Below are 27574 nucleotides of genomic sequence, written 5' to 3'. Positions count from 1 at the left end.
CCACTCAGAAAGACATCTCCCGGAAGAGACAGTCCCCTTCGAAACCGTGTGAGACATACTTGTTCAAGCTTTCCTAGGACAATGCGCCCCGACTAGCCAACAGGAGACTCTGAGACACGGGGAACGGGCGAAGTGGATTGATTGACAGAACGAACCACGGCCAATTCTGAACTTTCGCATTCTTCTCCCCTTCCACCACTGAACATATCCGATGTTTTCACCTCAGCATGGTGTCATCTCTACGCTACTTTTCCAGGGTCCGCCTGGTACATCTGCCTTTGTTGCGAGCCAAAACCGCCTCAGCGCTCGGGCAAACCGCTGTCTCTGTAACTCTCTTCCCCAAAGAAGACACTCGGGAACCCAGAGACGGTTGTTTTGAGACGATTTTGCCTTTGGTCAGTACCCAACTTGGTTCTTTGTTCCACGCACTTCCAACCACGTGAACCCGACAACCTCCCGATCTGGCTGGCCTAGATGGCGACTGGTCCAACCGCCAATTGGAATTTTGGGCTTAGGTTTCTTGCGGCTGATTTTCTAGGCTGTGTTGGTGGAGATGACGAAGCCTTGTCGATGTGCAAAATGGTTTCTCAGCGCTGGTCTTCCACAAGCCACCGTACCTTAGCGGTTGTTCTGCGCCGAAAGTTCGTGCTACCATACGAGATCCAGGAACACAAATCACCCCGTTCGTTTGCCTCTCTTCTGCCCCCATCGACTAGTGTCGTTAGTTGCGCCCTACCAGCTGCAAGGCACGAGACTACGGCGGCTGCGGGCGGTGCATCGCATATCACGGCATGGCATGGAACACGCGGGTGTCCCGCGTGCCGTGGAGCCCTTGGGCCCGTTGAACACGAAAGGAAATCCGCTCGCAAGTGGTACTCCGCCAGAAGTCAACCACTTTTGATACCCCATTACTGCCGTCCCCGTGACTGGCTCTTTACGACGGGGTTCAAAAAGATTGCACTTGCCAGCGGCCCAGCACATCGTATTTCGGCCGGGTGAATGGGTCCTGTCCAGCACAAGTGCTTGATTGTGATAGACTCGCATCCCCCTGCTGGGCCCCCACATGCAAATTATTACCTCACTCACCAAACGGCCCCCATCTTATTTGACTCTTGGCGGGGGGAGGAATATTTCACTCACTAACCAGGGGGGGCGGGGGCACGGGAAGCAACCGACCGGTAGACACGGCCCCGCCCGGCACCTTGGTTCCGTGCCGTGATCGGCTCCGACGGCCGACCTTCCCGACCAACACTCACCGTTTGTGGCATCGCCACTACATTCTTGCCTGGACTATCCGGCATCTTCAACCGAGCCTTTTGCGTTCCAATGCAGGCTACGTGGCGTCGACCCCGGATTTGGTGGCCGGGCAGATGGCCCAGGGTACTCCAGGATGCCGTGGGCCGGCAATCGCAGCCTCACCGTTGGCTAAGCCTAGCTGTCATCTTGATCTGTGTTTCTATTTTAAGCACCCTCTCACCACCGGTGTTGCATTCTCGAGTTCATTGAAGCTCTTCGGAGGCTTCGCCATCATAAGATATGCAAGTCTCGGGGCTCCAGGCCAGTGCCGTATCCACAAACTCGACATTCTTGCCATTTCGCCGGCAACATCAACACCAACCACTCCGATTGTGCGGCACTTCCAAAGCCTGAGAGATCAACAGCCGCCATCCAGATCAACGAAGAAACATGTGAAAGGAGTCTGGCCCCATCCATCATGCGGGGTCGGATTGGACGGGATCGTTCCCGTGCTCACAGGGGCTGCGCCACGCTCTGAATGCCCTCGATTGCTATTTCATACGCTTTCAGGTTGATTGTAATTTGCTGCCAAGAACTGGGACACTTTTTGATTACGTGGCTTATCGTGACGAAGACAGGTTGAGTCTCCAGCTATAATGAGTATTTCCTACTTGTGGCTGGGAGATACTTGCAGTGTATATACGTAGTATGCCAGTCGGCTATATCGGAAGATGGAAGGATGTAGTTGACGATCCCGTTGCCGTTTCCCGAGTCGTTCCCATCGATAAAACAGAGACACTGACGTAGGATTCCATCATAGATTAATCAGACAGCAGGTGGCATACATCAGAGACGAGGGCTAGAGAGTTGACGCCAAACATTGTTGTCTTTTCGCTCTCGAGAATCATCTTCGTACTTGAGGAATTCAATCACTTATCAAGGCACTCTGACAAGGACCGAACGACTTTTTGTGATAAGTAGTAAGATCCACAACAGTGTGATAGTTTACACATCTCCTGTATAGCCCGTAGTCGATTTCAAGGGGAATCTCCAGCCTACCTGTTCGACGGTGTGTAGTCCTCTGACTCCTTTCCATATTTCGACCTTGTCATTCTGAGATCTACACAGACAAACCATCTGTTTCCTGTGTGGCATCATGCCTTTGAGCTACGTATGACTTTTCATATCGTGATTCAAGGGTGACGAAGGCGCCGATCGCGTCTTCTCAAGAGGTAGACATGGTGGAGTTTGCGAGGAGGCGACAGCACAGTGAGACTTCTCCTCTGATGGATCATGTGTTCCACGAAATATCCATTTGCGGTTCCAATGTAGGTCCGTCGGTAAACGATTTCGCGCCATCAAAGTCGCCTTTTCATTGAGATACGTTGTGAAGCAGCAATGTAGCGACCACCGATAGGGGTCGACAGGCTCCTGCGTCAGTAACGTTGACAATGATATTCCCTTTCACGACCGGCATCAAGCTGGAATAAAAAAAATCTTGAATAGTTGACACGAGGTGTCCTGATTTAGTTCACATCGTCTTGTGGTCTCAGAAGGCGGCAGATCGAAGAGACGGTGTCCTGGTAGGTAGTTTTTCGTCTCCCCCCTTTGGAGAAGGGAGTGCGACGATAGAGGTTTTCAACGCTTACTACATTCCCCCGGAGTTTCCGAGCTAGATCTGGATGAACTCTTTGAAAGGGTTCACATAGTGTGTGAGATTTTAGATTTGACCTGCTTCCAATACACATGGGCATTTGGGTCTGGTGAACCAGGTTACTACTTGGGAACGACACTGGGAGAGCATCATGAATGGTAACAATACTCAGTAGAATTAGCAACTTGACTGGGTGTATTTTTGCCTGAACATCAACAATAAATGCTGCGTCAGTCAATTGAGGATACATGAAGTACGTGTTCTCTTCGAGATTCCTAACACCGTCAACGGCTTGATGTTGTACTTGCTGATTAAAGGTCGTGGAAAGTCGTGTTCTCATTGAGTCCAGGTATTTGTTTCGTATTTTTTCTACGTTGTAAGCTGAGCCTGGATTTACGACCCTTCTACCACCGTTTCTATGAGTTGAGTCCTAACCCAGTTATCCTGGCTGTGACATGAAAGATGCCAAGAACAGCATGAGTCGAGATGAATTATCAATGAGTTTGCGAGAGTTGACTTAATGAATGAGGTAGGAAACGTATCATCTCACTGATGATATACAGCCATGCTTGGAAGTTGAAGGGAAATCACAAATGTAGTCAAGCCTACCTTACATAGGTACTCAGTCAAGACCATAACTTGATCATGCCCTCACACTGAATTCAGTGTCAACTTAGCGCTGAAAGTCCACTGAAAGTAAGTAGAGAAACTATAGAAGCTGCTCAGCTTATGCAATTCATTCAAGGTAAGGCTCGAGCTTCTGGAAAGCAGTGTTGACACCGCTACTTCGTCAGGGCAAAAGCAACGACCAAATGCAAGGGAGCAAATCAGAGACAAAGTAAACCCTGCCGCCATGCCCCCAACGGGCACCAACACACCGCCCCGCTGACTCATGGGGCGCCCAACGTTGACTCTTCAGCGGCATATGCCACCCCCAATTCTGCCGGCAGGAGCTTCCCCCCCACCACCATTGGATACCTTACCCTGCCGCGCAGTTACCACCTCACCTCAGTGTAGGTACTGCGTACAGCGAGTGTCACTGCGTCCCCCAACTCCCGCCGTACCTGTCTGTGTCCGGTCCAGTCCCGTCAACCCCCTTCCTCCACCTCTCCCGCCTCTGAGGCTTGTGACTGTCCAGACCGCCCGTCCTAACCCGCTCTCATCCAGTCTGCCCCTCCTCTGCCCCCTTTCCGACCCCCGCCGCCGTGCCCGTAGACCTACTGAAACTTTCGAGGCTAGCGAGCGCAGTTCTTGCTTCTCCCTTGGAGCCTTCCTTGACCGATACTCCATCTAATGTTGCCCCGCCTCCGACCATTTACCCAGGCCTTCTCACGACAACCTCCACTGACAAGATTCATACCCAAAAGTCAACCGTTTCGTTTCGCAAGCACAATGGCGCCAGGTAAGCTTCACCACTGTCCTTCCATACATCGTCACTTCCTCACCCAAACCTCTGAATCACGGCCCAATTCAGCTCTGCCCCTCCCACTTCTCTCCCTCTCGCAAGCCCGTTGCAAGACACATTCTCTCTCCAGAAGGAACGAGGAAACAAAAGAAGGCATAAACTTCACACAAGACTAACTCATCCAAAAATGACAGTCCTCCCCTCCGACCGCAGACCAATCGTCATCTCCGGCCCCTCGGGCGTCGGCAAGGGCACCCTCTACAAGCTCCTCTTCGAGCGCCACCCAGACTCCTTCGCCCTCTCCGTCTCCCACACCACCCGCGGCCCGCGACCCGGCGAGGCGGACGGCGTCGACTACCACTTCGTCACAAAGGACGCCTTTGACGACCTCGTCAGCAAGGACGGCTTCGTCGAGCACGCCACCTTTGGCAGCAACTCGTACGGCACCTCAAAGGCCACCATCGAGGAGCAGTCCGCCAAGGGCAAGCTCGTCGTTCTCGACATCGAGATGGAGGTACGTTTTTGCTTTATACGCACCTCTTTCCCCTCCAACCAGGAATTTCCAATACTGACCGTGGGGTTTGAACATCTAGGGAGTCAAGCAAATCAAGACGTCAAACTTCCCCGCCCGCTACGTCTTCATCGCGCCCCCCTCAGAAGAAGAGCTCGAGAAGCGCCTCCGCGGCCGCGGCACCGAGAAGGAAGAGAGCATCCAGAAGCGTCTCGCGCAAGCCAAGCTCGAGCTGGCCTACTCCAAAACACCCGGCGTTCACGATCTGGTTATTGTCAACGACGACCTCGAGAAGGCCTACAAGACCCTCGAGGACTTTGTCTACAACCCTTCTCAGTAGAGAGACCATGACAACGAGGGCGGATTAGAGAGATAGAGAGCGAGAGGGAGGTTCGGATCGGATGGCATGGTGACGGGGCGTTGGAAACTGAATATCCTTTAAGAGTTCACAAATGGTCTGTGGATCTTCTTCATAGCACGGGCGGTCATTGTGAGCATATATACACACATGAGAGCGTATAAAAGCAATCCATAGAGCCACATCTACACGTGGCAGAAACCTCTGGCTATTTATTGCCGTACTCAGGACAGAGGAATACACATCACAAGAAACATCCAAGCCCGCAAGTCATAAGCCATGTCGGTTGTATTCCACGAGGTATCGAAACGAACTCTCTATCAGAGTACGAATGGATTAAAGTGTAAGAAGAAAATGGGGGTACAAGTGAAGCCGAGCTTGAAATGCTGCTTTAAAAAAGCCGAAATAAGAAAACAGTAGAAGTGCGTCCAGCTGATGAGGCGGAAAGGGGGAATATTGGACTGTTTTCGCCAGCACGAGTACTTAAACAACGACCATGAAGTCTAGAGAAGGGGGTATGGGCCTATATCCGTGCGCCACGCAAGCATGTTCGAGCCTCCCATGCGAAATCACTTCCGCCAAGTTTTACCATGGACGTAGCGGTTGCTACCTCCCCTCTGCATTACTGGTCGATGCAGCATCCGCATGCTGTCGAGGCCGTACCGTGCCTGTTCTTTTTGTTGGTCTGCGCATAACACCATGAGATTGAAAGTCGTCAGAAGCCCAGCTGCCCAAGAATATCATGGCCGTCAGGCGCCTCGAGTAGGTGGGGGTGGGATATCCGTAAACTAGTATCCGTTCAAGGTCATTCGTTGAGAGTTCCGGCTGAGCTCACGGTCAGCAGCAGGGCTGATGGGTCTGCTACCGCCACCGTGCGCGCTGCTCTCCTTGAGCGCAAGCAATTGCTTGGCACGGAAAGTCTCGTAGTGAATCTGCGAGGTGGTCTCGATGAGATCCTGGAGATGGGTGCGGAGAAGGAAGTTTCTCAGGTAGACGAATTCGCAGTGGTTCTCGTCCTCAACGTTGATGACACCCCACCGGTTCTGGCGACCGCGAACCTGCTTGCCGTTGACAATGATGGACTTTTCGGAGCCGACGACGGCGAAGGGAACGAGATCCTGTGGGGTCTATTAGTAATTGGAATGTGCGCGAGCCAAATGGCATGACTGACCTTGATCTGGGTGTTCAAGCTGCGCTCCTCGTCGTCAAACTCGTCGTTGTCGTACGGGTACATCTTGAGGTTATGGAAAGCGAACTCCTCCTTGATACGCTCCTTGAACTCCTGGCGCTCCTCAAGAGTCAGGGTATCGGACTTGGCGATAACGGGGACGACGTTGACGACATCGGACAGCTTCTTCAGGACGACAATGTCGATGGGCTTCAGGGAGTGGCCCGAGGGTTGGATGAAGAAGAGGCAGGCGTGGATGCGGGTGTCTTGGATGTAACGCTCTCGCTGAGCGGTGAGCTCCTTTCGCAAGTAAGCGGAGTGTTGGTCCTTGATGTACTTGACGATGGGATCCCAGCAGCGGTCGTTGTTGACCAGGTCGCCGTATCCGGGGGTGTCGACGATGTTGAGGCGCAGACGGACGCCATTCTCCTCGATCATGTGGGAGACGGCCTGGATCTCGGTGGTAGAGCGGACGGGCTCATCGGGCATCAAACGACCCTTGGAGTCGATGAGGTGGGAGGCGAAGATGGTGTTGATCAGGGTGGACTTGCCCAGACCAGTCTGGCCTATATCATGGAAACACGAGATGCGATTAGTCGATTGCCGACGCGACATAGGGGGACAATCCAGCTTGCTAGGCCAGTGATTGTGATCTGGGGTTGCGGGGAATAACTTACCGACACAGATGACGTTGAACTGGAAGCCTCTCTTCAGGAGCTTCTTCTCAATCTGGGACGTGATGCTGTCGAAACCGACATGGGTCTGGGGGAAGATGGTTTGAGGCTGCGCCATTGTGATAGCTTTTCCGCAAGGGAGCGAGAGTGAACGGTGCGCGTGAGTGTGTGCTGTTAAGGAGTGAAGTTGAGATACGTTTCTGTATTCCAAGAAGGGTATCTGGTACTCGAACTCGAATTGCGGCCTCGTCAAGGGGGAGGAGAGACGGAGTTGGAGAAGGCGATGGGCAGGGAGAGAGGAAAAAGAGGATCACGAGGTTGGCGGATGTTTCTGAAGGACAGAAGCCGGTGAATGAGAATGAGCCCAGGTGGGAAAGTCAACCAAATGATTTGGCCCAACCAAGGGTAATTTCCTCTCTCGCTGGCACTTGCTTGCTACCCGTCCCCGTCCACCCCCCAGTGCCCCCCGTGTCCTGTCTGCCAGGCACTGGCTGTCGCCGTTGGCTGCAGCTAATAGGTTGCTCCTTCCACTCCAGCAAACAAATAATTTCCCTGCAGGGAGGTAGGTGCAGGGGCTGTGGGAGGGAAAGGGGAAAAGGGGTCTCCATCGCCTTGATTGGCTGATGGCGGTCTGTGCCTCTTCCAAGCTGTGATTGGCTGGCAGATCTCAATTGACAGCTCCCCGGTCGCAAGCCGTTTTTTTTTTTCCGGCTCGGAATGGAACAAGCTTGAGCCTCGCGATGTGCACGACAGTGGTGTAGCAGCAGCTTCAACGTGGATACACATTTTCACGACAGGACATCTACGCAGCCACGAACCCTCGATACCCGGCGGCAAAACAAATTTCGGCCCGAATCTATATCCTCGTCTACAAATAACCCGGGTTCTACTGTTGGCATTCCCTGACTTCCCGACAACCCCTCCATCAGAGCTCGAAACGATCGATCACCATCCAAAAAATGGCAGCCATCGCCATGGGCGCGCAGCCTTTGCGCATGACCTCCCTCTTCCCCCGCATCTCCGCGCCAGCCTTCGCTCAGTCACCAAGAATCCTCTCCCTCTACACACGCCAAGTCACCAACTCGTTCCTCCCGGCGCTCTCCTTCGCGCTCCCGGCTTTCAACCTCAACATCCCCGCCTGGCTCGGCGGCATCTGGGAGTCCATCTTGCGAGCGGTACCCAAGAAGAAGACCTCTCACTCGAAGAAGAGACACAGGCAGATGGCAGGCAAGGCGTTGCAGGATGTCAAGTCTCTGTGCAAGTGCCCAGGCTGCGGCCAGATCAAGAGGCAGCACGTGGTATGCCCACACTGCCTGAGCAGTACGTCTCCCTTGCAAGAACCGTTCTCCGTACACGTCAAACTAACAACCATTGTGCAGAGATCAAGGATATGTGGAAAGAGGAGAACCCCTCAGGAAAGTTCGTTTAAATCGCCCAATGGCTGTGTAACATTTCGAGACGTGTATATTCAAGTGTACAATTGGTTAGCATACTTTGGCGTTTGGGACAATCCATCACCTTCTTCCGACGTGCCCAGCTGTCATCAGACCGGTGTTTACTGGTCATGAAATAGAGTAAATTGCCGCTGAAGCTTTGAAGCAAGGCTCGCCTCTACATCCGCCCCGAGTGGCTTGAAATTATGGGCTGATCATCAAGTGGCGAATAAAGGTCCTCGAACTTCGTCTGGAGGTTGCGAATTTGTTCATCAGCGCACCTTTACAATGAATTTCAATGTGGCAAGCTCAGGGTTATCTACATGCCGCCGGGAACGTGGGCAAAAAGCAGGCGTTTGAAGGAGCCTATCACTAGGTACATGGCAAACATCACTTGATCGATATCTCATGATGGACTCGGGTACAAACAGTCGGAACTCCGACAATTGTGGAAAATATTGGCAAAACAACATCCCTATGAACGTACATCTGGTCTGTAGACCAAGGTCGATGTAGAAGAATGTCTCGAGCGGGCACGGCCTTTGAATACCAAAATCAGAACTCAGTTACAACACGGAAAGACTGGATCCACGCGGTTTCGATGGCCGGGCCCGCTGAGATGGGGCCATCGACATCCACCTCGGTGATAGACACAGGTTACGCTGAGTTCCATTGTCTGCTGCACTCATTTGATGATGCTACTTGATCTCCCAAAGTTTGGCGCCTACAGAGGATTACTTCCTAAGCGAACTTTTACATCTGTTCCGCCACGACTCTGATGTATTGACTTCAGTCTTGCCGCCAGGCCTTTTCTTCTTTCTAGCCTCCCCTCCTTAACAATCCAGCTCCAGGAACCAACCATCGGGTACTGGTTGGCTAATAGGATCAACAAAGACATGTTCAACGGAAGTAGGGGTTGTAACCTTAGACAAAGATGGAGTCCCAGTTTTATGACACTGGGGCAAGTCCTCCATTGTTCTGTGTGAATAACACGTGGTATTTGGAACAATAAGAACCAAAGCAAAGCGACATTGAAGCCGTGCAATCTGATAGATCATGATCAACTACGGCGAGCAAAGATATGGTCATAGATATTTTTTGAGAAGTCAGTCTGCAGACAAGAGTGCGAACTGTCTGTGCATCGGGATACCAAACTACATAATACAATGACTGACTCTTCTAAAGTCAACCACAACTTGCAAGTAGACACAAACACGCCTATCTGATGCAACCAACAGAGGTCGCATAGACGTGGATAGAACGGCAAAGACACCTAGTAAGTACGACTTTGGGACTGAATCAAGTTGCCGAAATGACATCACCTCAGCCGCCTCGAGACGACTCCAAGACCACCGGTCGGGCAGGCATTCCTATCCCAACGGAGCTTGTCCTGCAGATCGTGAAAGCCATTGGCCCACGACCGAAGCCAAAGCCAGCAAAACATCTAAGACTTCACGGTGCTCTCGAAGCCGAGGCCGACTCCGACTCCGATGACCTGAAGATAGTGGATGACTATTTTTACGAAAACCCCAATAAGCCAACGCTATCGAACGTTCTTGAAGGCATTACCGACCTCAAAAATTTGGCCATCACATGTAGGGCACTGTATCAAACGTTGAGGTGTGTGCTTTACCAGCGAAGTGGACAAGAGGATGACTGGTATGCTCTTCGATGGGCCAGTTTCAACGGCAACCTCCTTGCGTTGGAAGCGGCCGTCGAGGCCGGCGCATCAGTCAACTACGCCTTTGAGAAGACCGGAACCCCAATAGACATGATGAACTATGGACGCGTAGAAAGCACTTTTGGAAGCAACTTCCCCATACTGCAAAGGTCAAAGACGTACAACTTCGGCACACCCTTGCTCGCGGCGGCGTATGGCGACGTCACCGGGCGACATCAAGCAATCAAGTGGTTGCTCTCTCACGGCGCCGACCCAAATACCACAGACACCAACGGGATCACGCCACTGCATGTCGTATGTAGATGGGGCGTACGAGCGAGCGTGACCGTTGAGCTCCTTCTCAAGAAAGGCGCAGACGCCAATGCCCTCGGCCCTCGGGGATGGACGCCTCTCCACATGGCGTGCTACGCGCGGAGATGGCATCCTGATCCGGAGGACCCTCGACGAATGTCTCAGCAAAAGCAGGACCAAGCCATGATACCTACTGCAAAGGCGCTGATCAAAGCAGGGGCTGAATTGCGGGCCAGAACGACCTTGGGCGGAGCGAAGGAGTCTGGCGAGCCCTACATCGGTGGCTTGACGCCGTATGAGTTGGCTCTTTACTGTCAGAATGTTACAATGGTCGAGTTCTTCCGTGAGCAGGAAGCGATTGCTCCGACGAGGTGAGTTGAGCTCGGCGAGTAACCCGGTAAGTTTGAGAGCTGGAGACTGTAGCTTTGAGAAGCGACTGCTAGAAACCCTTGTGATTTGTACAAAGAATTCAAAGGCGTTTTGACTTATACAAAAGGCCATCGAAGGCTGAGGTAGAAACAGGAGCCATGTAAGCGGGCAGCATTGTTTTTCGAAGGCAAGTTGATCTCTCTGCGAGTAGTACTGTCATCATAGAATTAAACGGAAGGAAACTACTCTTCATAAGTGTTCCCCGAGATACATGTTTAGAAGATGAAAAAAGAATGAGGTTGAATAAAGTCGGGGTGCTGAGGTAAACTGAGCAAGGGTACTTGCTGGTGCCCCTCCATTGCCCCTCCTGCCGTGCCCCAGCTGCTCTTTGCAGGGGTCTTTTCTCGCAAATGTGTGATGTCAGCCCCCACCTTCCCGACCACATCGCGTCCATCACCTTCCTACTCACAACCGCGCATCAACTACAGCGGTACGAGCTTCGCATGGACTGGGAATCATGGTACGACCTCAATTGTCTGTTCGTGTACGAAAAGGAAGCTAATTCTGCCAGTCGAAACAATATTTGACCACACACACTGTGGATAATGGTGAGCTACCTATCAGCTAGAGCTTGAGAACCTCCGAACCATCGTCTCTAGAGCTTCATCTTGCTAACATGCAGCAACGTTAGCCCACATAACCGATATCTTCAGTTTGGCCACTACCTCAAGGGCCGTCTTATCTGCAAGCGGCTCATCGACCCTCCACATCCACGACACAGCCGACCCCACGATCCCCATCACGCAATCCATCAGCGGTGCACACAAGCTGGGCTGCCACCACATCTGCACCTCCCGTAATGGTCTGGTCGCCGCGAGTGCAGGCTTCGCCGGCGAGGTGAAGATCTGGGTCATCAACAAGGACACGAGCGAGTGGAAGCTCCACTCAGAGATCACGAACAAGGCGGCCAAGGCCGGCGAGGTCTGGGCCATTGCGCTTAGCGAGGATGGAAAATTCCTGGCGGGTACGACCTACGACGGCCGGGTGAATGTGTGGGACGTTGGAGAAGAGGGCACGCCCAAGATTAGAGAGTACGAGACGGGAAGCCCTGGCCAGGGAAGCTTTGGTATGTCGGTCGACTTGAGCCGTGATGGGCGATACACTGCCAGTGGCCACCAGAACGGAGCTGTCTACGTCTTCAACAATGACAACGGAAAGTTGTTGTTCTCACTACCAGGTAATACCCCCACCGAACGTTTTACTCGTAATGATTGTTTGCTAAAGAAATCTCCCCAGGCCTGGTCAAATCTGTCCGCTCTGTCTCATTCTCCCCTGGAAACACCAGACTCGCTGCTGCTGGCGACTCATCCGTTATTGCTCTCTACGATATCAAGAATGGCGAGCAAGTCAGCAACATGACTGGCCACTCCTCATGGATCACATCTGTTGACTGGAACGACACGGGTGAATACTTGCTTAGCGGAGCGATGGACGGAAAGGTCAAGGTCTGGTCAGTGGAGCGTAGCGCCTGTGTCGCGACGCATAGCGAGACAGACAAGGCTTTGTGGGCTGTCAAGTGGCTCCCGAAGACTGGAAAGAACGAGTCTTTCTGTACGGCGGGCGCCAACAGGAGCATTTCATTCTATAGAGAAGCTACTGGTGCATAAAGGAGTAGGGGAACCAAAAAGTCAAGGAAGAGTCGGCGTGCATCCAAAGAACCCTGGAATATGAAACTTCCTGTGGCATATCCGAAAACAGACGATAGAGACATGTCGAAATGAACAACGAACAATCACGACGATGATGAGGACAGTGTCAGTAATGGTGCGTACCGCTCAATAGGCACAGTGAATCACGTGGTTTGGCTCCTACCTCGCGTTGCCCCGCCAAATTAAAGCCCCTGCCACCTTCCTACCTCTTTCGTCATTCATTGCATCCCAGCAATGGTTCACAGATGACATTGCGACAACACCCATTGGTGACATTATCTGAAGCATTCACCTTGGATCAGTGATATTTCAGATTCATCAGATTGACGTTATCAATACCTCCATTTTCCGTAAATCGGTCACTCAAACTTGACGTTCTCACACCCACCCATTTAGACCCCTGCCAGCCCACGTACTTGCGACGATTCGCACAATGCCAACCACCAGGAGATCAACAGGAGGAGGCCGCGCCAGACCTGGCCCAGCGCGAGGCCAATCGACCATCAGCTTCTCCAACAGAGTATCGAAGCCGGTGCCCAAGGACACCAAGAAAACAGTGGCTCTTTCCTCTGCCATTGACCGATCCGATATCGCCAAGCCAAGCAATAAGGAGCACAAGGATGTCGACGAGATCCAGATCGAAGAACCCTTGACGCCCGAGGTTGAGAAGGTTGAAGCCAAGGAAGAAGTCTCCGAAAAATCAGAGGCCGAAGTGAGGGCCGAGAAGATCAGCGACGCCCAGATCAACAAGTACTGGAAGTCGATCGAGGCTCAGCGCATTGCGCCTAGGGTGCACCAAGGTGATGTGAGTCTGGCTGAGAGGGTTTTGCGATACTTTGACGTTAGCTCTCAATATGGTGTAAGTTATCCTGACCACAATTGCTTTCTGGCTGGAGATACTGATATGACTTGCAGCCCTGCATCGGCCTCCAGCGCATGAAGCGGTGGCAGCGCGCGGAGAGGCTGGGTCTCAACCCGCCAATCGAGGTCCTTGCGGTACTTCTAAAGCAAGAGAATAAGGGCCACGCTTCGGACCGGGCTCACTTAGACGAGCTTATGAACTCGACAGCGGTCGGAGCCTCGTAATTGTGGAGGATCTCAGCAAGCATCTACAAAGGTCAAAAAGGTCAAAAGAGTTCACCCCCCCGGTGCTGAATTGGGGGCTACATCTCTTGGTGCTCATGCTGGGATTCGAACTCGGTACTCGTATGCGCTGAGCCTGTCGTCGCGTAGGCTGGTTGGCGATTTGAATGTTGACCATTAACCATTCCACCACCCACGCCACAGTTTGACCTGACCCCCGACCTAGGGGGCGCCTGCTGTGCTGGTGACAGGAATGGGATTGAGGGGGTATATGAAGGCTCTGATTGTGGCGGAATGGCATCGGATGAAAGTTTGGTTGTGTATTCGTGGACCTTTGGGGGGCGACCAAGGGGGGAAGGCACGGATGGCTGACCGGGTGACCGTCGAGGTGCCTCCTTCCCGCGAAAACCATGTGTGAATAAGCAGACGGAGTTTGGAGTTGCTAGCGGTTCGATGGCTTTAACGGATCGGTTCTTTGAGGAGTGGAACACGAGGCATATGCGACGCGAGGGTTTTGCTGTTATTTTATCACACGGAATGTTCTGTGCTGGACAGCAGCGAACATGAATTATACCCCTTATCAGAGGTGCTGAAGGTCTCTCGTCTCCCCATCTTGGCCATATCTTGATCAAGCTGCTCTCTACCTCAGTACCAAATACTCCGCGTTCTGTGATGTCCTATCGTCTCCGTGCCAGCGGCCTCCAGCTCCTTCATGGTATCATACAGAAAGAAATCGATCAAAATGGCATTGACGCTCGTCCCAGGGTGGTCCCTCTGGATCTCCCGTTTGATGAGCTCAACGCACCAAATACTGCACGCTGTTCTCATAGTTAGCAAGACGCTTGGAGAAGTGACATAGTAGTTGCAAAGGCTCACCTCTCAATTGCAACTCCAACCTCGACCCGCTCTCAATAACCCGCTTATCAGTGATAGCCGTCGCCAGCGAAGGGCTATAATACAAACAACCCATGGTGCTGAGAATCTGCGGGACCCGGTAGTCGGCGAACATGGTGATCTTGTCGATATCCTTAAAGGCACCAATGCCCTCACCGCCAAAGCATGCCCAGATGTCGGCCACGAGGATCTGCGCTCTCTTGAGGATTCTCACCGGCTTCCGACGGCCGTCGAACTTGTGCTCATCGCGGAAACAGTCAAAATCGCGGGCGAGCAAGTTCACAAGCCGTGCGGCCGACCCGTTGGCGGCCTCGACCAGTTTCGTCACGCTGCAACTGTACCTCTCATACAAGACAGTGCCGGCTTCCCGCAAGCACGCCAAGCGCTCCTCAAGAAGGGGCATCTCCTCCTCCGTCTTGGAGCGGAAGACGTGTCTGAGAACCTCCAAGTTGCATTCGTCCTTGCTCTGCCAAAAATCGGAGCTGGTGATGGGGATGCCTTCCTCGAGGGCGCGCTGCAGCGAGGCGACCATGCTCCAGTAGCCCGTCCAGGTCTTGCCGCGGTACTCGACGGCGTACCTCTCGTCCTCGGGCTTCTCTGACCAGAAGCAGAAGTTGAGCAGGTCCATGGTGAAGATGAAGGCGGCGGTGCTCTCGTCTTTAGTCTTTGGGTGCAGCTCGTGCTCTGCCCAGGTGGAGGTTGAGTACTTCTTCTGTTCCATCTGGGCGTAGATGGTGGCGGCGGCCCTCTTTGTGGCCCTCATGTCGATGGCGACGTCGATGGAGTTGTCGTAGACGAACTCGGCGCCGTCGAGGACGCCCGTCTCGGGCTCATCGTCGATGTTGAGCTTCCCCTGGAACCGCTGGCGGAGGAGGGCCAGGAGTTCGAGGTCGGGCTCGTCGTCGGACATGATTCGGTTAGTGTGTAGTGCCCCGCGGTGAGATGCTTGCAGGCGGTATTATCTGCTTGGAGAGAGCCGCAGGAATACGACCCTAGAACTGGGCTTGGCTGCACCTTTCAGATGCTTCTAGCCGGCGGCAATGCAGTAGGATCTTTCACAGAGCTTGGGCGACGATGAGGGCAAGAATCGCAGGACTAAGGCTTTGAACTAGGCGGTAAAGAAGAGACCCATATCGCACCGACCCGGTTGTTTTTTGTTGGATCAAAAGGCGGGATCACAAGCGGCGATAATCCCAGAGGACCCCTCCGAGTGAGTGACCTACGATCTCGTCACTTCAAGGATAGCTGTGAACCCCGTTTCTGAGGTGAGCTTCCAACCGGCTGCTTTCCACGTGAAAGGGGATGAGAAGCGGCCCTACCACGGATACGCAGTAGTGTAGAGAGGACTCGAGGAACCGGTGGAGGCCCAACGAACCTTCGCTGGGCAAGCGAGGTCGGCCTGTGTTTGGTGAGGTACCTACATAGGTACGGTGTAAGCAGTTAAGGTACCTTACCTACTTTCCAAGGTTCCAGAGGCAATGGAAAGGTGAGGTACTTTAGGTAAGGTACCTGACTATGAGCAGGCGTCGAGTGTTTCACGGTGACTGTAGGGTGCATTAGACCGCTGAGGTTACAGCGTGCTCCAGCAAGCTTCCACTGGCAAGCGAGAGAAACCCGCCTTTATCTGCCAATCAGGACTCGAGCGCTGAAGTTCCCCAGGAACCAACAGCTCCAATCCCTGCTGGAATCTCGTCACCGGCTGCCGGTATTGGCTGGAACCTTGTGCTAGGCGATCGCTCCTTCCGCTGACCTCAGGGAAAACCTCAACCTTGGAACCTTCCTCTTCGCAGCCTCGCTCCCGTGCTGAAACCACCCGCCGCCGTCGTTCCATCCCACCTGGCGCGGCTTATTTCCACACTCAACTTCTTCTTCCCAAAACCACGCGATCGCACCCATCTTTTCCCTTTCCAACCCATTGACACGTCGACGCACGCAGAACAGACATCTCAACAACACTGCGATCGAACGAAAGCCCCAATGGATTCCACCGCGGAAGCAGGAGCTGCACCTGCAGCAACCGCGGCAGAGGCGACAGTGCCCACCGCCGCGACGGCGCCTACACCAGCATCAGCACCACAGCAACAGCAGCAGCAACCAGCACAAACAGAAGCCATCCCCGTCGCTCAACCACCCGCGCAAACGACGCAGCAGCAACAGCAACAAAAGCCGCCGCCGCCGCCGCAGCAGCAGCAGCAGCGACCTCCCGCCGTGCAGACGCGTGATCGATTCTTCCAGCAATCGCTCGGCGGCTCATTGAACGCCAATGTGAAGAAGGTACGTCGCAACCCTCGTCAGAGAGCCCCGGCGCATCAGACCACGCGACCTACCTAGCATCGCGGCTTTCATCCAACGTCGTCCCCCTTACCTATTCCAAAAGCAGCCAGTTTCCTCCCGATGATGGGTTACAATGCAATTGAAGAGTCAATGGAGCTAACTTACAACACGCAGGCGCGCGTTCTCATGGTTGGAGCTGGCGGTATCGGATGCGAACTACTCAAGAACATCGTGCTTACAGGTTTCGGTGAAATTCACGTCGTCGACCTCGACACCATCGATTTGAGCAACCTCAACCGACAATTTCTCTTCCGACACGAGCACATCAAGAAGTCCAAGGCATTGGTATGGTACCAGAAGCAGTGATATAGGTGTGGAGAGTATTGCAATACTGACTTACAAAAAGGTGGCCAAGGATGCTGCGCAGCCCTTCAATCCCAAGGTCAAGATCGTCGCGCATCATTCCAACATCAAGGACGCCCAATTTAACGTCAAGTGGTTCCGCGACTTCCACATTGTCTTCAATGCGCTGGATAACCTAGAGGCCAGACGGCACGTCAACAGGATGTGCTTGGCTGCGGACGTACCTCTCATCGAGAGCGGCACGACGGGATTCAACGGCAACGTCCAGGTCATCAAGAAGGGTGTTACCGCATGTTACGACTGCACGCCCAAGGAGACGCCCAAGTCTTACCCGGTCTGCACCATTCGAAGCACCCCTAGCCAGCCCATCCACTGCATCGTGTGGGGCAAGAGCTATCTTCTCAACGAGATCTTTGGCGCGAGCGAAGACGAGTCCGCATTCGACAACTCGGCCGATGCCGACAATGCCAAGGAAATTGAAGAGTTGAAGAAGGAGGCTGCGGCCTTGAGAACGATTCGCGAATCATTAGGCACTGATGCCTTCCCGCAGCTGCTCTTTGATAAGGTCTTCAACACCGACATTGTGCGACTCGCGTCCATGGAGGATATGTGGAAGTCCAGACGGAAACCTGAGGCTCTCGACTACAAGACTTTGGCAGAGCAGTCAGCCGCAGCCCTCGCCTCGAAGGAGACTATCTTGCAGGGAGGACAACAAGTATGGACGTTGGAGGAGAACTTTGCAGTCTTCGTCGACAGCCTGGACCGTCTGAGCAAACGGATGCAGGAGCTGAAAAAGGCGCACAAGGAGGACGCATCTGGACCTGAGCCCCTGATCACCTTCGACAAGGACGACGAGGACACGTTGGACTTTGTGACCTCGAGCGCAAATATTCGATCATCCATCTTCGGCATTGAGAGAAAGTCGCGCTTCGATATCAAGCAGATGGCTGGCAACATCATCCCTGCTATTGCGACAACCAATGCCATTGTCGCCGGCCTGTGTGTCTTGCAATCGTTCAAGGTGCTGAGAGGCGATTTCACTCAGACCAAGGAGGTAAGGTCCAAAGTTTTTGGGTCCTGGCGAGGAATCGGTAGTCTAATGTTTTTGTCTAGGTGTTCATCTCTCCTCACAACCCTGCCCGTCTGCTTAACTCGAGCAAGTTCCGCGCCCCCAACCCAGATTGCCCGGTATGCAGCGTATATCAGACGAGCGTCACTGTCGACATGTCCCGAGCGACGCTCAAGGACCTTGTCGAAGACTTTGTGCGCCTGGAGCTTGGCTACGGTGACAAGGAGTTCGCCCTGAATAATGACGTCGGGCCGCTCTACGACCCGGATGAGACGGAGAACCTCTCCAAGAAGCTCAGCGAGCTTGGGATCAAGGAGGACTCTTTCCTCACAATTATTGATGAAGACGATGACGAACCCTTTGTCAACGTCGTCATCAGCATCCAGGAATCGTACGTTATCTGCTCGAGAGCTCGTATTAAACCACAAACTAACAACCACATAGCAAGGAGCCCCTGACTGATAAGCCCATCCAGGGCTTGGTCGCGGACAAGAAGCCCGAGATCCCTCGCAAGCCCAAGAAGGAGGCATCCGCCGAATCCAACGGCACGAGTGAGCCAAATGGCAAGCCCGCTGGTGAGGCATCGGAGGGGACATCTAACCTCAAGCGGCCCCGGCCGGACGACGGAGACGAGCTGATCGAAGCCAAAAAGGCCAAGGTTGTCGCTACCACGAGCGGCAGCGACGACGTGGTCATTGTGGACGACTCTACCGGCGGAGCCATTGTCATTGACGACGACTGATTGTGCTTGGGTCCACTTTCTTCCAAGCTAAGGGTGTCCCTTCCACGTAAAAATGGGAGCTGCACGCCAGCTCAGACAGCACTGAGCCCGCCATCTAAGTTCAGGATGCAGTTATTGGCGTAGGCGTTTTGAGCAAGAAAGACGGCAGCGTCGGCGACCTCGTCAGGCCGCCCCAAGCGACCCAGCGGTATCCTCTTCTCAAGAGGTTCCCTCGACATTGCTGTGATAATTTGTATATTAGCTGTTGGCCTACCTAACCAAGGATATTTGGTGTATGGGGTCCTCTGAGGTCGGCCCTGCAAGTGGGAGATGAACGGAGGGTCTCTTACCGGCAAGCATGTTTGTTTCTATGTAGCCAGGAACGATGGCGTTGGTCCTGATGCGCAATGGCCCTAGCTCGACGGACAGGGCGTGGGTGAGGCCTTCAGAAGAGCGGAACGGAGGTGTTAGACTTGCTTCACTAAATCGGGGGGGATGGGCTAGAAAGGATACAGCCACGGCGACCCCGCGATGTATGAGAGACGAAGCAGAGACCAAAAAGAGAAGAACCTACCAATGATACCGGCCTTTGATGCAGCGTAGACACTGGTGCCAGGGCTGCCTTTTTCGGCCAGCAAGCTAGCAACGTTGATAATGCAGGCTTGAGAGAGTGGATCGCGTGGTTAGCGGGGCTGTCGATGCAGTGCGTGCGTGTATGTGATGTGTGTGTTTGCAGCACACTGTTGGCATGAGGCTGGCGCATCTGTGCGGTGCAGGTGGTTGTTGCGATCGGATCGATCGCGTGTGTGGCAACAACGGGTTGTGTGGGAAAAGTGAATATGCATGGTTGTAGCGATGTGCCATGACTTACCATCCCTGTCTGCGCGTCTGCGCTTCATGCGTTGGGCCATGTACCTAGACATGAAGATTGTGCCCATGAGGTTTGTGTCGATGAGCTCTCTTGCGGCCTGTGGGGAGGTGTTTTGCAACAGCTGGAATTGCGCAATACCCGCGGCGTTGACAAGGACGTCTATCTGGCCCGTACGTTTCTTGAAGAAGGGGAACGGGGAAGTCCCTGTTAGTCAATGTGTCTACTTGTTCATGGTGCGATAGCTAGGTAGCCTCATTTCTCTCAATGTAGTATTTTTGATGTGTTATTGATGTTAGGTGGAGGTGTGGAAGATGGGTGGGAGAAAAGACAAACCCAGATATCATCGAGGACAGCCTCATCACGAGCGTCAGCGGAGACGTCCATGACGGCGTAAGAATGGGCTGGTTTAGCCTCTGAGGGCGACGATGAGGCGGAGGCAGAGGCAGAGGAGGTAAGAGGGGCGAGGCGGTGATCCCGGAAGGGCGGGAGCTGAGCGCAGAGGTCGCGTAGCTTGTCTTCCTTGCGGCCGAGGAGGGTCACCAGGGCGCCCTCGGCGGCGAAGCGGGAGGCAATTGCGGCGCCGATGCCTCCGTAGGCGCCGGTGATGAGGCAGTGCCGGGCTCGGAGGGGAAGAAGGGCGCCGGACATCTTGATGGAGTTGATTGTCCTGAAGTAAGGCAGCTGTTGTCGAACCCGTGTTTGCTGATGAGAGTAGTTTTTTCCGGCGTGACGGGAGTTTGAGTACAATGGTGCTCGTCAACGAGGATCGAGTGCTTCAGCTTATTGGTTGGGTGAGGTGAAGGAGGTGTGTAGAAAGGGAGCTCTGGAGCTACGAAGCTTTGGACTTGTGGACATAGAATGTCTAGGATACTAGATGCCTGAGTCTATTGTGCAGTATAATTCTGGTGGGGGTGTCGTTGTATTCTGCATGGCATTCTCCGTGTAACCTTTCTGGAAGAGGTACCCAATTGCCCGCCCCCGCCCGCCTACCTTATCGTACACTGCTCGGCTAGGTAGGTACTCAAGGCAACCTGAGGCACCAGAGGGCACTTACAGTACAGTCTCTTGGTAGTGATGAGAGGAGAACGACGAGAGTGACGACAAGCAAAGGCCAGTGAGGTCAGAGTGTCGTGTTCTCGAAAGGCAGAAAGAAAGGGCCCTCGGACTCGTTCAATGCAAATGCGGAATGGTCTTGGGCATCTGAAATCCCCCCCTTCTGGCGAAAGACGATACTTAGCGCATAGAGGATTAGACCAAGACAGGATGAGACGAGAGCGAAAGCTGTTGATTCTGGGGAGATGCTTGTTTGAGGAGAGGTTAGCTTGGGCGGCCGTTGGTGTCTGTGTGCGCGTAACAATGGCATTATTCGGGATGGTCCTGGTGGCCCTTTTTTGTCTGACACTTTGGCTGCTGGATGGTATTGCTTGGAAGGAGGGGGGGGGGGGGGGGAGGGAGAATCTGATCCCGAGGCTTGGTGGTTACTTTGCTCGCTCCCGCCCCATTTGCTCTGTTCATACATTTCTTCGTCATCTCATATTCAAGCTCTTTGATGGTGAGACAGATGTCCGTCCGTTGACGATGTGCCACCAGTGGACTCCACTCCTTCTGGTGCATGAAGAGAAGAAGAGAAAGACCGAGTCGAGGTCCATGATCTCGTGCCCTTTTGTCTGTGGATTCTCTCGAAGCCTTTGTGAGGTATTGTATGCCGCGTTGGATGCTGGGATATCTTTTGGAGGACGAGTGCAATACTGACATCGTACTAGAGGTACTTACTTGTGCGATCCATGCAAGGTAAGTGCTGGTGGTACAAGGTCGGGGAACGGGGAATCTCGACGTCCACATGGTAAGTAAGGTACATTCCATAAGTACCCGAAGCCTGTGAAAGTGAAAGGCCAAGGTACCTTTACCTACTTGGAAGCTGGGGAGAGCTAAGGCGAGCGCCCCCGCCGTTGTCGATTACAAGGGCGAGCAGTCTTGGGTGCAAGTCCAAGGTGCTACCTACCTAGGGATGGCGGGTGGTCACTGGTGTCTTTTGTCTGTCACTGTACTGTGTACTGCTGTCAGGTACCGATCCATCTGAGATGCTTCCATCTTTCCATGAGGTGTTCGTAACGCCTGACACAACGTAGCGCTACCTTAGCGCGGGACCCTTCCGTGCCAGATTTCATTGTCTCTTTTTTCCTTCCTTCTTTCTTCACTCTACCCGTTGTGCCGTTCAAGAGGACCTCTCTGCTTATTTCTTGTTGGCTCACAAGGTACTAGTCAAGTATTGAAGAATACACTTTAGGTTGCCTCGAGTGCCTCATCCGGCGTCCAAGAGTACCTAACCCCTCAAGAGAAAGGTACATCGTCCGAGAAGTACCACAAGGTAAGCCAAGTAAATGTACCTTGCCCAGCACAACACCACTACAGCAGGTTCCAGTTCGAGTTCCAGTTACAGGTTCCCACGCCCGTTTGTGGCGCGAACGCAACATCGCAATCCCACTACCATCCATTTGCTGCACCTGCAAATTTCCCCTGCACTCCCATCGTTTCCCTCCCACAACCTTTGACGCCAAATCTCGATCCCTGCGACATACTCACAATCTTCTAGTCGTTGGCGATCCCTCCTCTCTCCCAGCAAGCGCATCGTTCGCTCCTCGGCCTTCTTGCGAATTAACCGCCCTCAGATGCCCAGTCGCTGGCCAACCCTTCGAGCAATTGCATCCGCATCTGCTTCCCCTCCACCTTAAACGCCTTACACCGAACACTTCCCTCACCCCCTCCGAACCTGCGACTTTACCCGCGAATACGCACCACGCAGACCGAACACAACTCGAAGAGAATCAAATCACACTACGAGAAAACGAATGGCCGTATGCCTCACGACTACGACCTCAGACACCGCTCGATGACTAGCCATACCAATGGCGCCGCATCTGCGCCGAATCCCCAGCCGGACGCTACCCTTGCGAATCTAAAGCTTGCCGACCCAGCTGCTGTCGCCGAGGCCCCCGCCCCGCCTCTGATCGTAGTCAAGAGCCCCAGCGACGCCCCTGATGCGGGCTTGAGAAGTCTCGATCATTGTACGCTGCTACACTCTCCCGGCACTGCCTTTTGCGCTGTCGCTCTTGTCTTGAGCCTGGCGCATCGACAAGTGCCCCATATACCTTGCCCGTACGCAAGCCTCCAAGCCTTGAGCTGACCATGCCTGTTCACAGACAAGAGAGCGCTGCCGCCATGGCGATATCGACTGCGGCAGTCGCTGCTGCCACTGATCCGATGGGAGACACCTTACCTGGCCTATCTGCAGGAAACGATGCGCACCCCGTGGCTCGATAGTTACTTTGCGATCACGGCCAACCTCGGCACTCATACATTCTTCATGATCGGTCTACCCATGCTCTTCTGGTGCGGGTACGCCTCCTTTGGTAAAGGGTAAGCATGATTCGCCGCGCACAGTTTTATAGAAAATATCTAACAAGCTGCTATCTCACAGTGTTATCCACATCCTGGCCGAGGGTGTCTTCTTCACCGGCTTTATCAAGGACTTCTTCTCTCTACCCAGACCGCTGTCCCCGCCACTGCATCGAATCACCATGTCCGGATCTGCTGCGTTGGAATATGGCTTCCCTTCGACCCATAGCGCCAACGCCGTGTCAGTGGCCGTGTACGCAGTATTGCTTCTCAGGAGTCCTGAGAACGCCATGCCAGAGACAACCAAGACCGTCCTCGAGGGCTTGTCGTACTTTTATGCCATTTCTATCATTCTCGGTCGGCTGTACTGTGGTATGCACGGCTTCATCGACGTAATCGTGGGCTCGGTCTTGGGTGCTGCAATCTCTCTTGTCGAGTTCCACTACGGCCCGCCGCTGGACGCCTACATGCATAGCAGCTCATGGTGGGCGCCCGTTATCGCTGCTCTCGTCGTCATTGTTCTCGTGAGGATACACCCCGAGCCGGCGGACGACTGCCCTTGTTTCGACGACAGTGTAGCCTTTGCTGGAGTCGTGATTGGCCTGGAGATCGGAACATGGATGTATGGGCGGACTTCAATCGATTCGTTCGGAGGTTCTGCCCATACTGTTGAGTCCATTGATCTCAATGCGTTGGGCTGGCACATTGTACTAGCCCGGGTTGTATTCGGCGTAGTTGTCATCCTGTTGTGGCGAGAGGTCATGAAACCTACCATGCTCAGAGTTCTGCCTCACCTTTTCCGTCTCCTGGAGAAGGTCGAGTGGAATCTTCCCAGACGTTTCTTTACACCAGCGTCCATGTATAAGTCTATTGACCCGGGCTCGAGGATGGATACGCTTATTCCCAACGTCAGGGACTTGCCCCGTGTAGTCCAGTCCATTCGTCACCCGACAACGCGTGGTCGCTCAGTTTCGATCGGACCACAGAGTGCTGCTGATGCGTATGAGACACTTGCATACCGCGAGCGACGACGTCGGGAGAGCATCGGAAGCAATGGCAGCATCAAGAGCAAGGGCAGTATGCACGAGCTTCGAGAGAAGAGCAGCGACTGGGAAGGGAAGGGAGCAACGTCTGGTGTTCAAGGCCACCACGGCAATTCGCTTAACGACTTTGAGCGCATGATGGGTACGGGGAGCGTGCTGGCGAGCCCGAGCGAGGAGAAGGGAGAGGTGGAGCTGAGGGTCGGCCAACAGGATGAGATGAGTGAGAAGGAAATGTTTCTTCGACTCATCCGCCCACGAGTGCGTTACGATGTTGAGGTGGTGACCAAGCTGGTTGTTTATACAGGTAAAGCGCCATCCCTCTTCCGCATGATCCGACCTTGCTCCACATTTGCTGACAGATGCCGACAGGTATTGCTTGGCTGGGCGTCGGCCTCATCCCAATCATGTTCGAGTTGATCGGCCTTGGATCGAACCATCTCCGCACCGCGTAAACCAATCCCAGATTTTGGATGGTATACATTCTTCACGACCGCTAAGAGGGGTACCCTCTATTCACATATATCTCTTCTATAAAGTTCTTAACTTCTCGCATGGCGTATCGGCAACGTTGCACAGGAGACCTGCCGAAGGGAGGATCGAGGGGTTTGGGGAGAGAACGAGACGCATAGAACCTTTTTTTCACGAAGCACGATCATATTGTACATTCTTCTGGCAATTGCATTTAGCCAGTGGCGGGGTTTTTTATTTACTTTTATGACGGTATATCAGACACGCCATTTTCCTTCATCACGTAATGAAAAGGGCTATGAATTTATTGGCGTCAAAAGGCGGACAGAAGAGTTTATCTGATTCTAGGTGGTACTATTGTGTGATTTGTTTGCCGAGGTAGACATCAGAGGTGAATGAGAGAAGCTTTGTTGGCGCGCTACATCAGTTGAGGACTGTCTACTGTCCATGCCTCTGCTGTGAGACGTACACGTTGTTATGGGCCAGTCACGGCTCTAGTGTCACTGAAGATTGTCTAAGATGATGGCACCTCACCTCATCTCAGGCAAGGTGATGGGAAGGTGTGATGCCTTTGGGGGTTGATAGGCACAGGTTGAGACCCACGACAGCCACGCCGACATACTTGCCTAGGTACGGGTACTTAGTGCATTGTCTTCCTCAGACGTGCTTCGCATACAATATCCCCTCACTTTTCTTGCCGAACCAAATTCAACTCTGTCACTCTCAACATTCGACTGGGTGGGAGACCCTTTGTAGCTGGGGCCGCCATCATCCTTAGTGATATCTGGTCAAATTTATGTTGCTGATGAGAACCTTGATGGCTCATGATGAGCAATTGATGAAGGGGCCAAAAAGGGTCATTCGAAAGTAATGGGGCAGATCCAGCGCCAGCATTCACGAGTGGTGCTTGAAGTCTGGAATCTCAAGGCAAGAGATGACTTCCATCACGAGAAAACAATGTTGACGAATATCACAGGAAATCTAGCCACCATGGATACATCTCGTCGGCGTCTCGTTGTAGCGGAGCAGGTGTACGATCAAAGACCACGTTCGAGGAGGCCCAAATCCACGCCCCCCCTCGGAGTCAAGTCAACCCCATCCTCCATGGTTGGGGACGTATGTGGGGGGTTCTGCAACTCTGATCTTCGCGGCTCCAGCTTCCTCGCCCCTCACGCACCGTGGAGAGTGCGGAGTCGACTGATGATGCTGGACTCTACCTTAGGTAGGCGGGCGCGGTCCGATAAGGGGTTCACACAATAATGCTCATAGGAACAGATACGTGGGAACTTGGTCACGATAATCATCCCCGACGAGACTCGATGCCACTGTCAACATGGGCAGACCTTCGACTGAACAAGCTCACTGGGGAGCTTTCGGTAAAAGTCAAGCTATCGCAGGCAGTGATGCGTACGGGAGCCAGCTTTCCTCCTGGCAGCCCCTCTCCCCTACCTCACCTCAGGTTGCTCGCTCCGCCGAGCAGCCAGGCCAGGGTACTCGGTAGATTGGATCATCGGACGATCCGCTGCCGGCCGGCGGATGCTCTCGACCGGTAGGGCTGGATGGGTCACACCACCCCCCGGAGACTTTGGAGCTTCCAAGTGCCATGCGAGATTATCAGATCTTGATGCTTCTCTCCATTGGTCGAAGCTTTCCAGTAGGGGAAACGATTCACAATTCCGTTCCTGGCGCGATGTTTCCTTGACGCCGTCCGCTGTTACGGCCTGCCGGAAGCGACGGCATCTCCAAACACCAAAGACCAGTCAATGGCAGGGACCCACAACCTTCTGTGCGGATTGGATTTGTAGCATTTATAACGGTAAATGTCAGGGAGAAGAAGCAATTCACGCCTAGACACAAAAGGGCGACAGCTTTGACTACAAAGCAACCCGGCTCCACAGGATCTGAGACCATTGGATGCTTTAGTGAGTTGCGCATTTTTGGATGAAGCCATCGAGGTATTGAACCTGACAGTGCATTTATAGCTGATGATTCGCCCATGTGATGGTATTTCTGAGCCGAGTTGCGCGCATAACTCGCAATCAAATGCGTAGGCTAGATCAATTTCGCTGTGGTTGCGAATTCGACTTGCCCTCACGTGGCGACGTCATTTCCCTGCACTCCGGTGCCGGATTCTGCATTTGCCTCGCGTGCCTAAGGCACAGGGGAAACTCCCCAGTCGGGACTAGCGCAGATCTAATCAGTGTGGACCTTGGAAGCGAAGAACTGGAAGTCAAGGGGAAGAGACGGAACTTGGAAGGCACGAAGGCAAAAGAGGGAAGGGGGTCGCCAACACTGCCCACCTGCCTGCCCCGTCGGATGCTGAGAATTGGAAGGTGAGGTGCCCGCGCACTTTCCGTACCTGAACCACCCGTTCTCTCCCCCACAGCAAGCAGCAAGCGCAAGTAACAGCAACCACAGCCGCAGCCGCATCTGCCCGATGGTACAGCTCTTTCTCGACCCGACACCTCTGGTTTTTGGCTCTTTGCAACGAAAGAAAAAAAGGCAAAAGGAGCAGAGGCCACGACCCTTTTGAGTACCCTCAATACCTTGAAGATTTTTATCAGCCGACGAATACCTTATTTCTGGCCTTAATGTAAAAGCCCTCGTCTTGAGTAGGCTGATTTATTTTGTCAGGTGCGGTGCACGACTGCCGACCGTACCTGCCTTCCCTTCCTTACCTAACAGTAACCGTCAACCTGGGGAGGTGCAACTTCCGCCCTGCTTGCGCCAGCCCTGGTTCATCGGCCCAGATTCGCCAAAAATCGGCCCATTTAGCGAGCCAGCCCAGCCAGACGCAGTTTCCTCAGTCCTGCCGCTCCCTCTACGAATACTCTACAGTGGCCAACCCCCCGCAGGATCTGATAACCAAAAGAACCGAACGAATCTGTTCTCCGCACTCAACC

General features: G+C 53.5%; 12 protein-coding genes across 12 annotated transcripts; 8 read left to right on the top strand and 4 right to left on the bottom strand.

The window, feature by feature from the left end:
* Positions 1–474: 474 nt before the first annotated feature.
* On the top strand, positions 475–999 carry CABS01_05604 (uncharacterized protein; the record flags this gene model as incomplete). The annotated part of the gene is made up of 1 exon (XM_060538972.1): positions 475–999. The coding sequence occupies one exon, from the start codon at positions 475–477 to the stop codon at positions 997–999; it is 525 nt and encodes a 174-aa protein (XP_060405234.1).
* Positions 1000–1370: 371 nt separating this feature from the next.
* On the top strand, positions 1371–1811 carry CABS01_05603 (uncharacterized protein; the record flags this gene model as incomplete). Its single annotated transcript, XM_060538971.1, has 1 exon — positions 1371–1811. One exon carries the CDS (start codon positions 1371–1373, stop codon positions 1809–1811), a length of 441 nt encoding a protein of 146 aa, XP_060405233.1.
* A 2471-nt stretch (positions 1812–4282) lies between these two features.
* On the top strand, positions 4283–5146 carry CABS01_05602 (guanylate kinase; the record flags this gene model as incomplete). The annotated part of the gene is made up of 3 exons (XM_060538970.1): positions 4283–4292; positions 4490–4809; positions 4889–5146. The coding sequence occupies 3 exons, from the start codon at positions 4283–4285 to the stop codon at positions 5144–5146; spliced, it is 588 nt and encodes a 195-aa protein (XP_060405232.1).
* Positions 5147–5952: 806 nt separating this feature from the next.
* On the bottom strand, positions 5953–7124 carry CABS01_05601 (septin; the record flags this gene model as incomplete). The annotated part of the gene is made up of 3 exons (XM_060538969.1): positions 5953–6282; positions 6336–6898; positions 7010–7124. 3 exons carry the CDS (start codon positions 7122–7124, stop codon positions 5953–5955), a joined length of 1008 nt encoding a protein of 335 aa, XP_060405231.1.
* Positions 7125–7965: 841 nt separating this feature from the next.
* On the top strand, positions 7966–8435 carry CABS01_05600 (ribosomal L32p family protein; the record flags this gene model as incomplete). The annotated part of the gene is made up of 2 exons (XM_060538968.1): positions 7966–8326; positions 8386–8435. The coding sequence occupies 2 exons, from the start codon at positions 7966–7968 to the stop codon at positions 8433–8435; spliced, it is 411 nt and encodes a 136-aa protein (XP_060405230.1).
* Positions 8436–9751: 1316 nt separating this feature from the next.
* On the top strand, positions 9752–12447 carry CABS01_05599 (WD repeat domain-containing protein; the record flags this gene model as incomplete). The annotated part of the gene is made up of 3 exons (XM_060538967.1): positions 9752–10782; positions 11494–12017; positions 12077–12447. The coding sequence occupies 3 exons, from the start codon at positions 9752–9754 to the stop codon at positions 12445–12447; spliced, it is 1926 nt and encodes a 641-aa protein (XP_060405229.1).
* A 475-nt stretch (positions 12448–12922) lies between these two features.
* On the top strand, positions 12923–13575 carry CABS01_05598 (DNA polymerase delta; the record flags this gene model as incomplete). The annotated part of the gene is made up of 2 exons (XM_060538966.1): positions 12923–13348; positions 13405–13575. 2 exons carry the CDS (start codon positions 12923–12925, stop codon positions 13573–13575), a joined length of 597 nt encoding a protein of 198 aa, XP_060405228.1.
* Positions 13576–14217: 642 nt separating this feature from the next.
* Positions 14218–15376, bottom strand: CABS01_05597 (uncharacterized protein; the record flags this gene model as incomplete). Its single annotated transcript, XM_060538965.1, has 2 exons — positions 14218–14390; positions 14449–15376. 2 exons carry the CDS (start codon positions 15374–15376, stop codon positions 14218–14220), a joined length of 1101 nt encoding a protein of 366 aa, XP_060405227.1.
* Positions 15377–16443: 1067 nt separating this feature from the next.
* CABS01_05596 (ThiF family protein) lies at positions 16444–18914 on the top strand (the record flags this gene model as incomplete). The annotated part of the gene is made up of 5 exons (XM_060538964.1): positions 16444–16740; positions 16915–17085; positions 17147–18157; positions 18217–18563; positions 18617–18914. The coding sequence occupies 5 exons, from the start codon at positions 16444–16446 to the stop codon at positions 18912–18914; spliced, it is 2124 nt and encodes a 707-aa protein (XP_060405226.1).
* Positions 18915–18985: 71 nt separating this feature from the next.
* On the bottom strand, positions 18986–20412 carry CABS01_05595 (short-chain dehydrogenase; the record flags this gene model as incomplete). The annotated part of the gene is made up of 5 exons (XM_060538963.1): positions 18986–19134; positions 19244–19336; positions 19468–19554; positions 19765–19942; positions 20098–20412. 5 exons carry the CDS (start codon positions 20410–20412, stop codon positions 18986–18988), a joined length of 822 nt encoding a protein of 273 aa, XP_060405225.1.
* Positions 20413–22621: 2209 nt separating this feature from the next.
* Positions 22622–24655, top strand: CABS01_05594 (PAP2 superfamily protein; the record flags this gene model as incomplete). The annotated part of the gene is made up of 4 exons (XM_060538962.1): positions 22622–22829; positions 22965–23181; positions 23243–24507; positions 24573–24655. 4 exons carry the CDS (start codon positions 22622–22624, stop codon positions 24653–24655), a joined length of 1773 nt encoding a protein of 590 aa, XP_060405224.1.
* A 2073-nt stretch (positions 24656–26728) lies between these two features.
* Positions 26729–27232, bottom strand: CABS01_05593 (uncharacterized protein; the record flags this gene model as incomplete). Its single annotated transcript, XM_060538961.1, has 1 exon — positions 26729–27232. A coding segment is annotated over one exon (504 nt), but the record flags the coding sequence as incomplete, so codon positions are not given.
* Positions 27233–27574: the final 342 nt, after the last annotated feature.

This window comes from Colletotrichum abscissum (genome assembly GCF_030869225.1).
Source record: "Colletotrichum abscissum strain IMI 504890 chromosome Unknown Scaffold_11.1, whole genome shotgun sequence".
Lineage (NCBI taxonomy): Eukaryota > Fungi > Ascomycota > Sordariomycetes > Glomerellales > Glomerellaceae > Colletotrichum > Colletotrichum abscissum.
The sequence above is the reverse complement of the archived record's forward strand: the minus strand, read 5'-3'. Positions and strand labels throughout refer to the sequence as shown.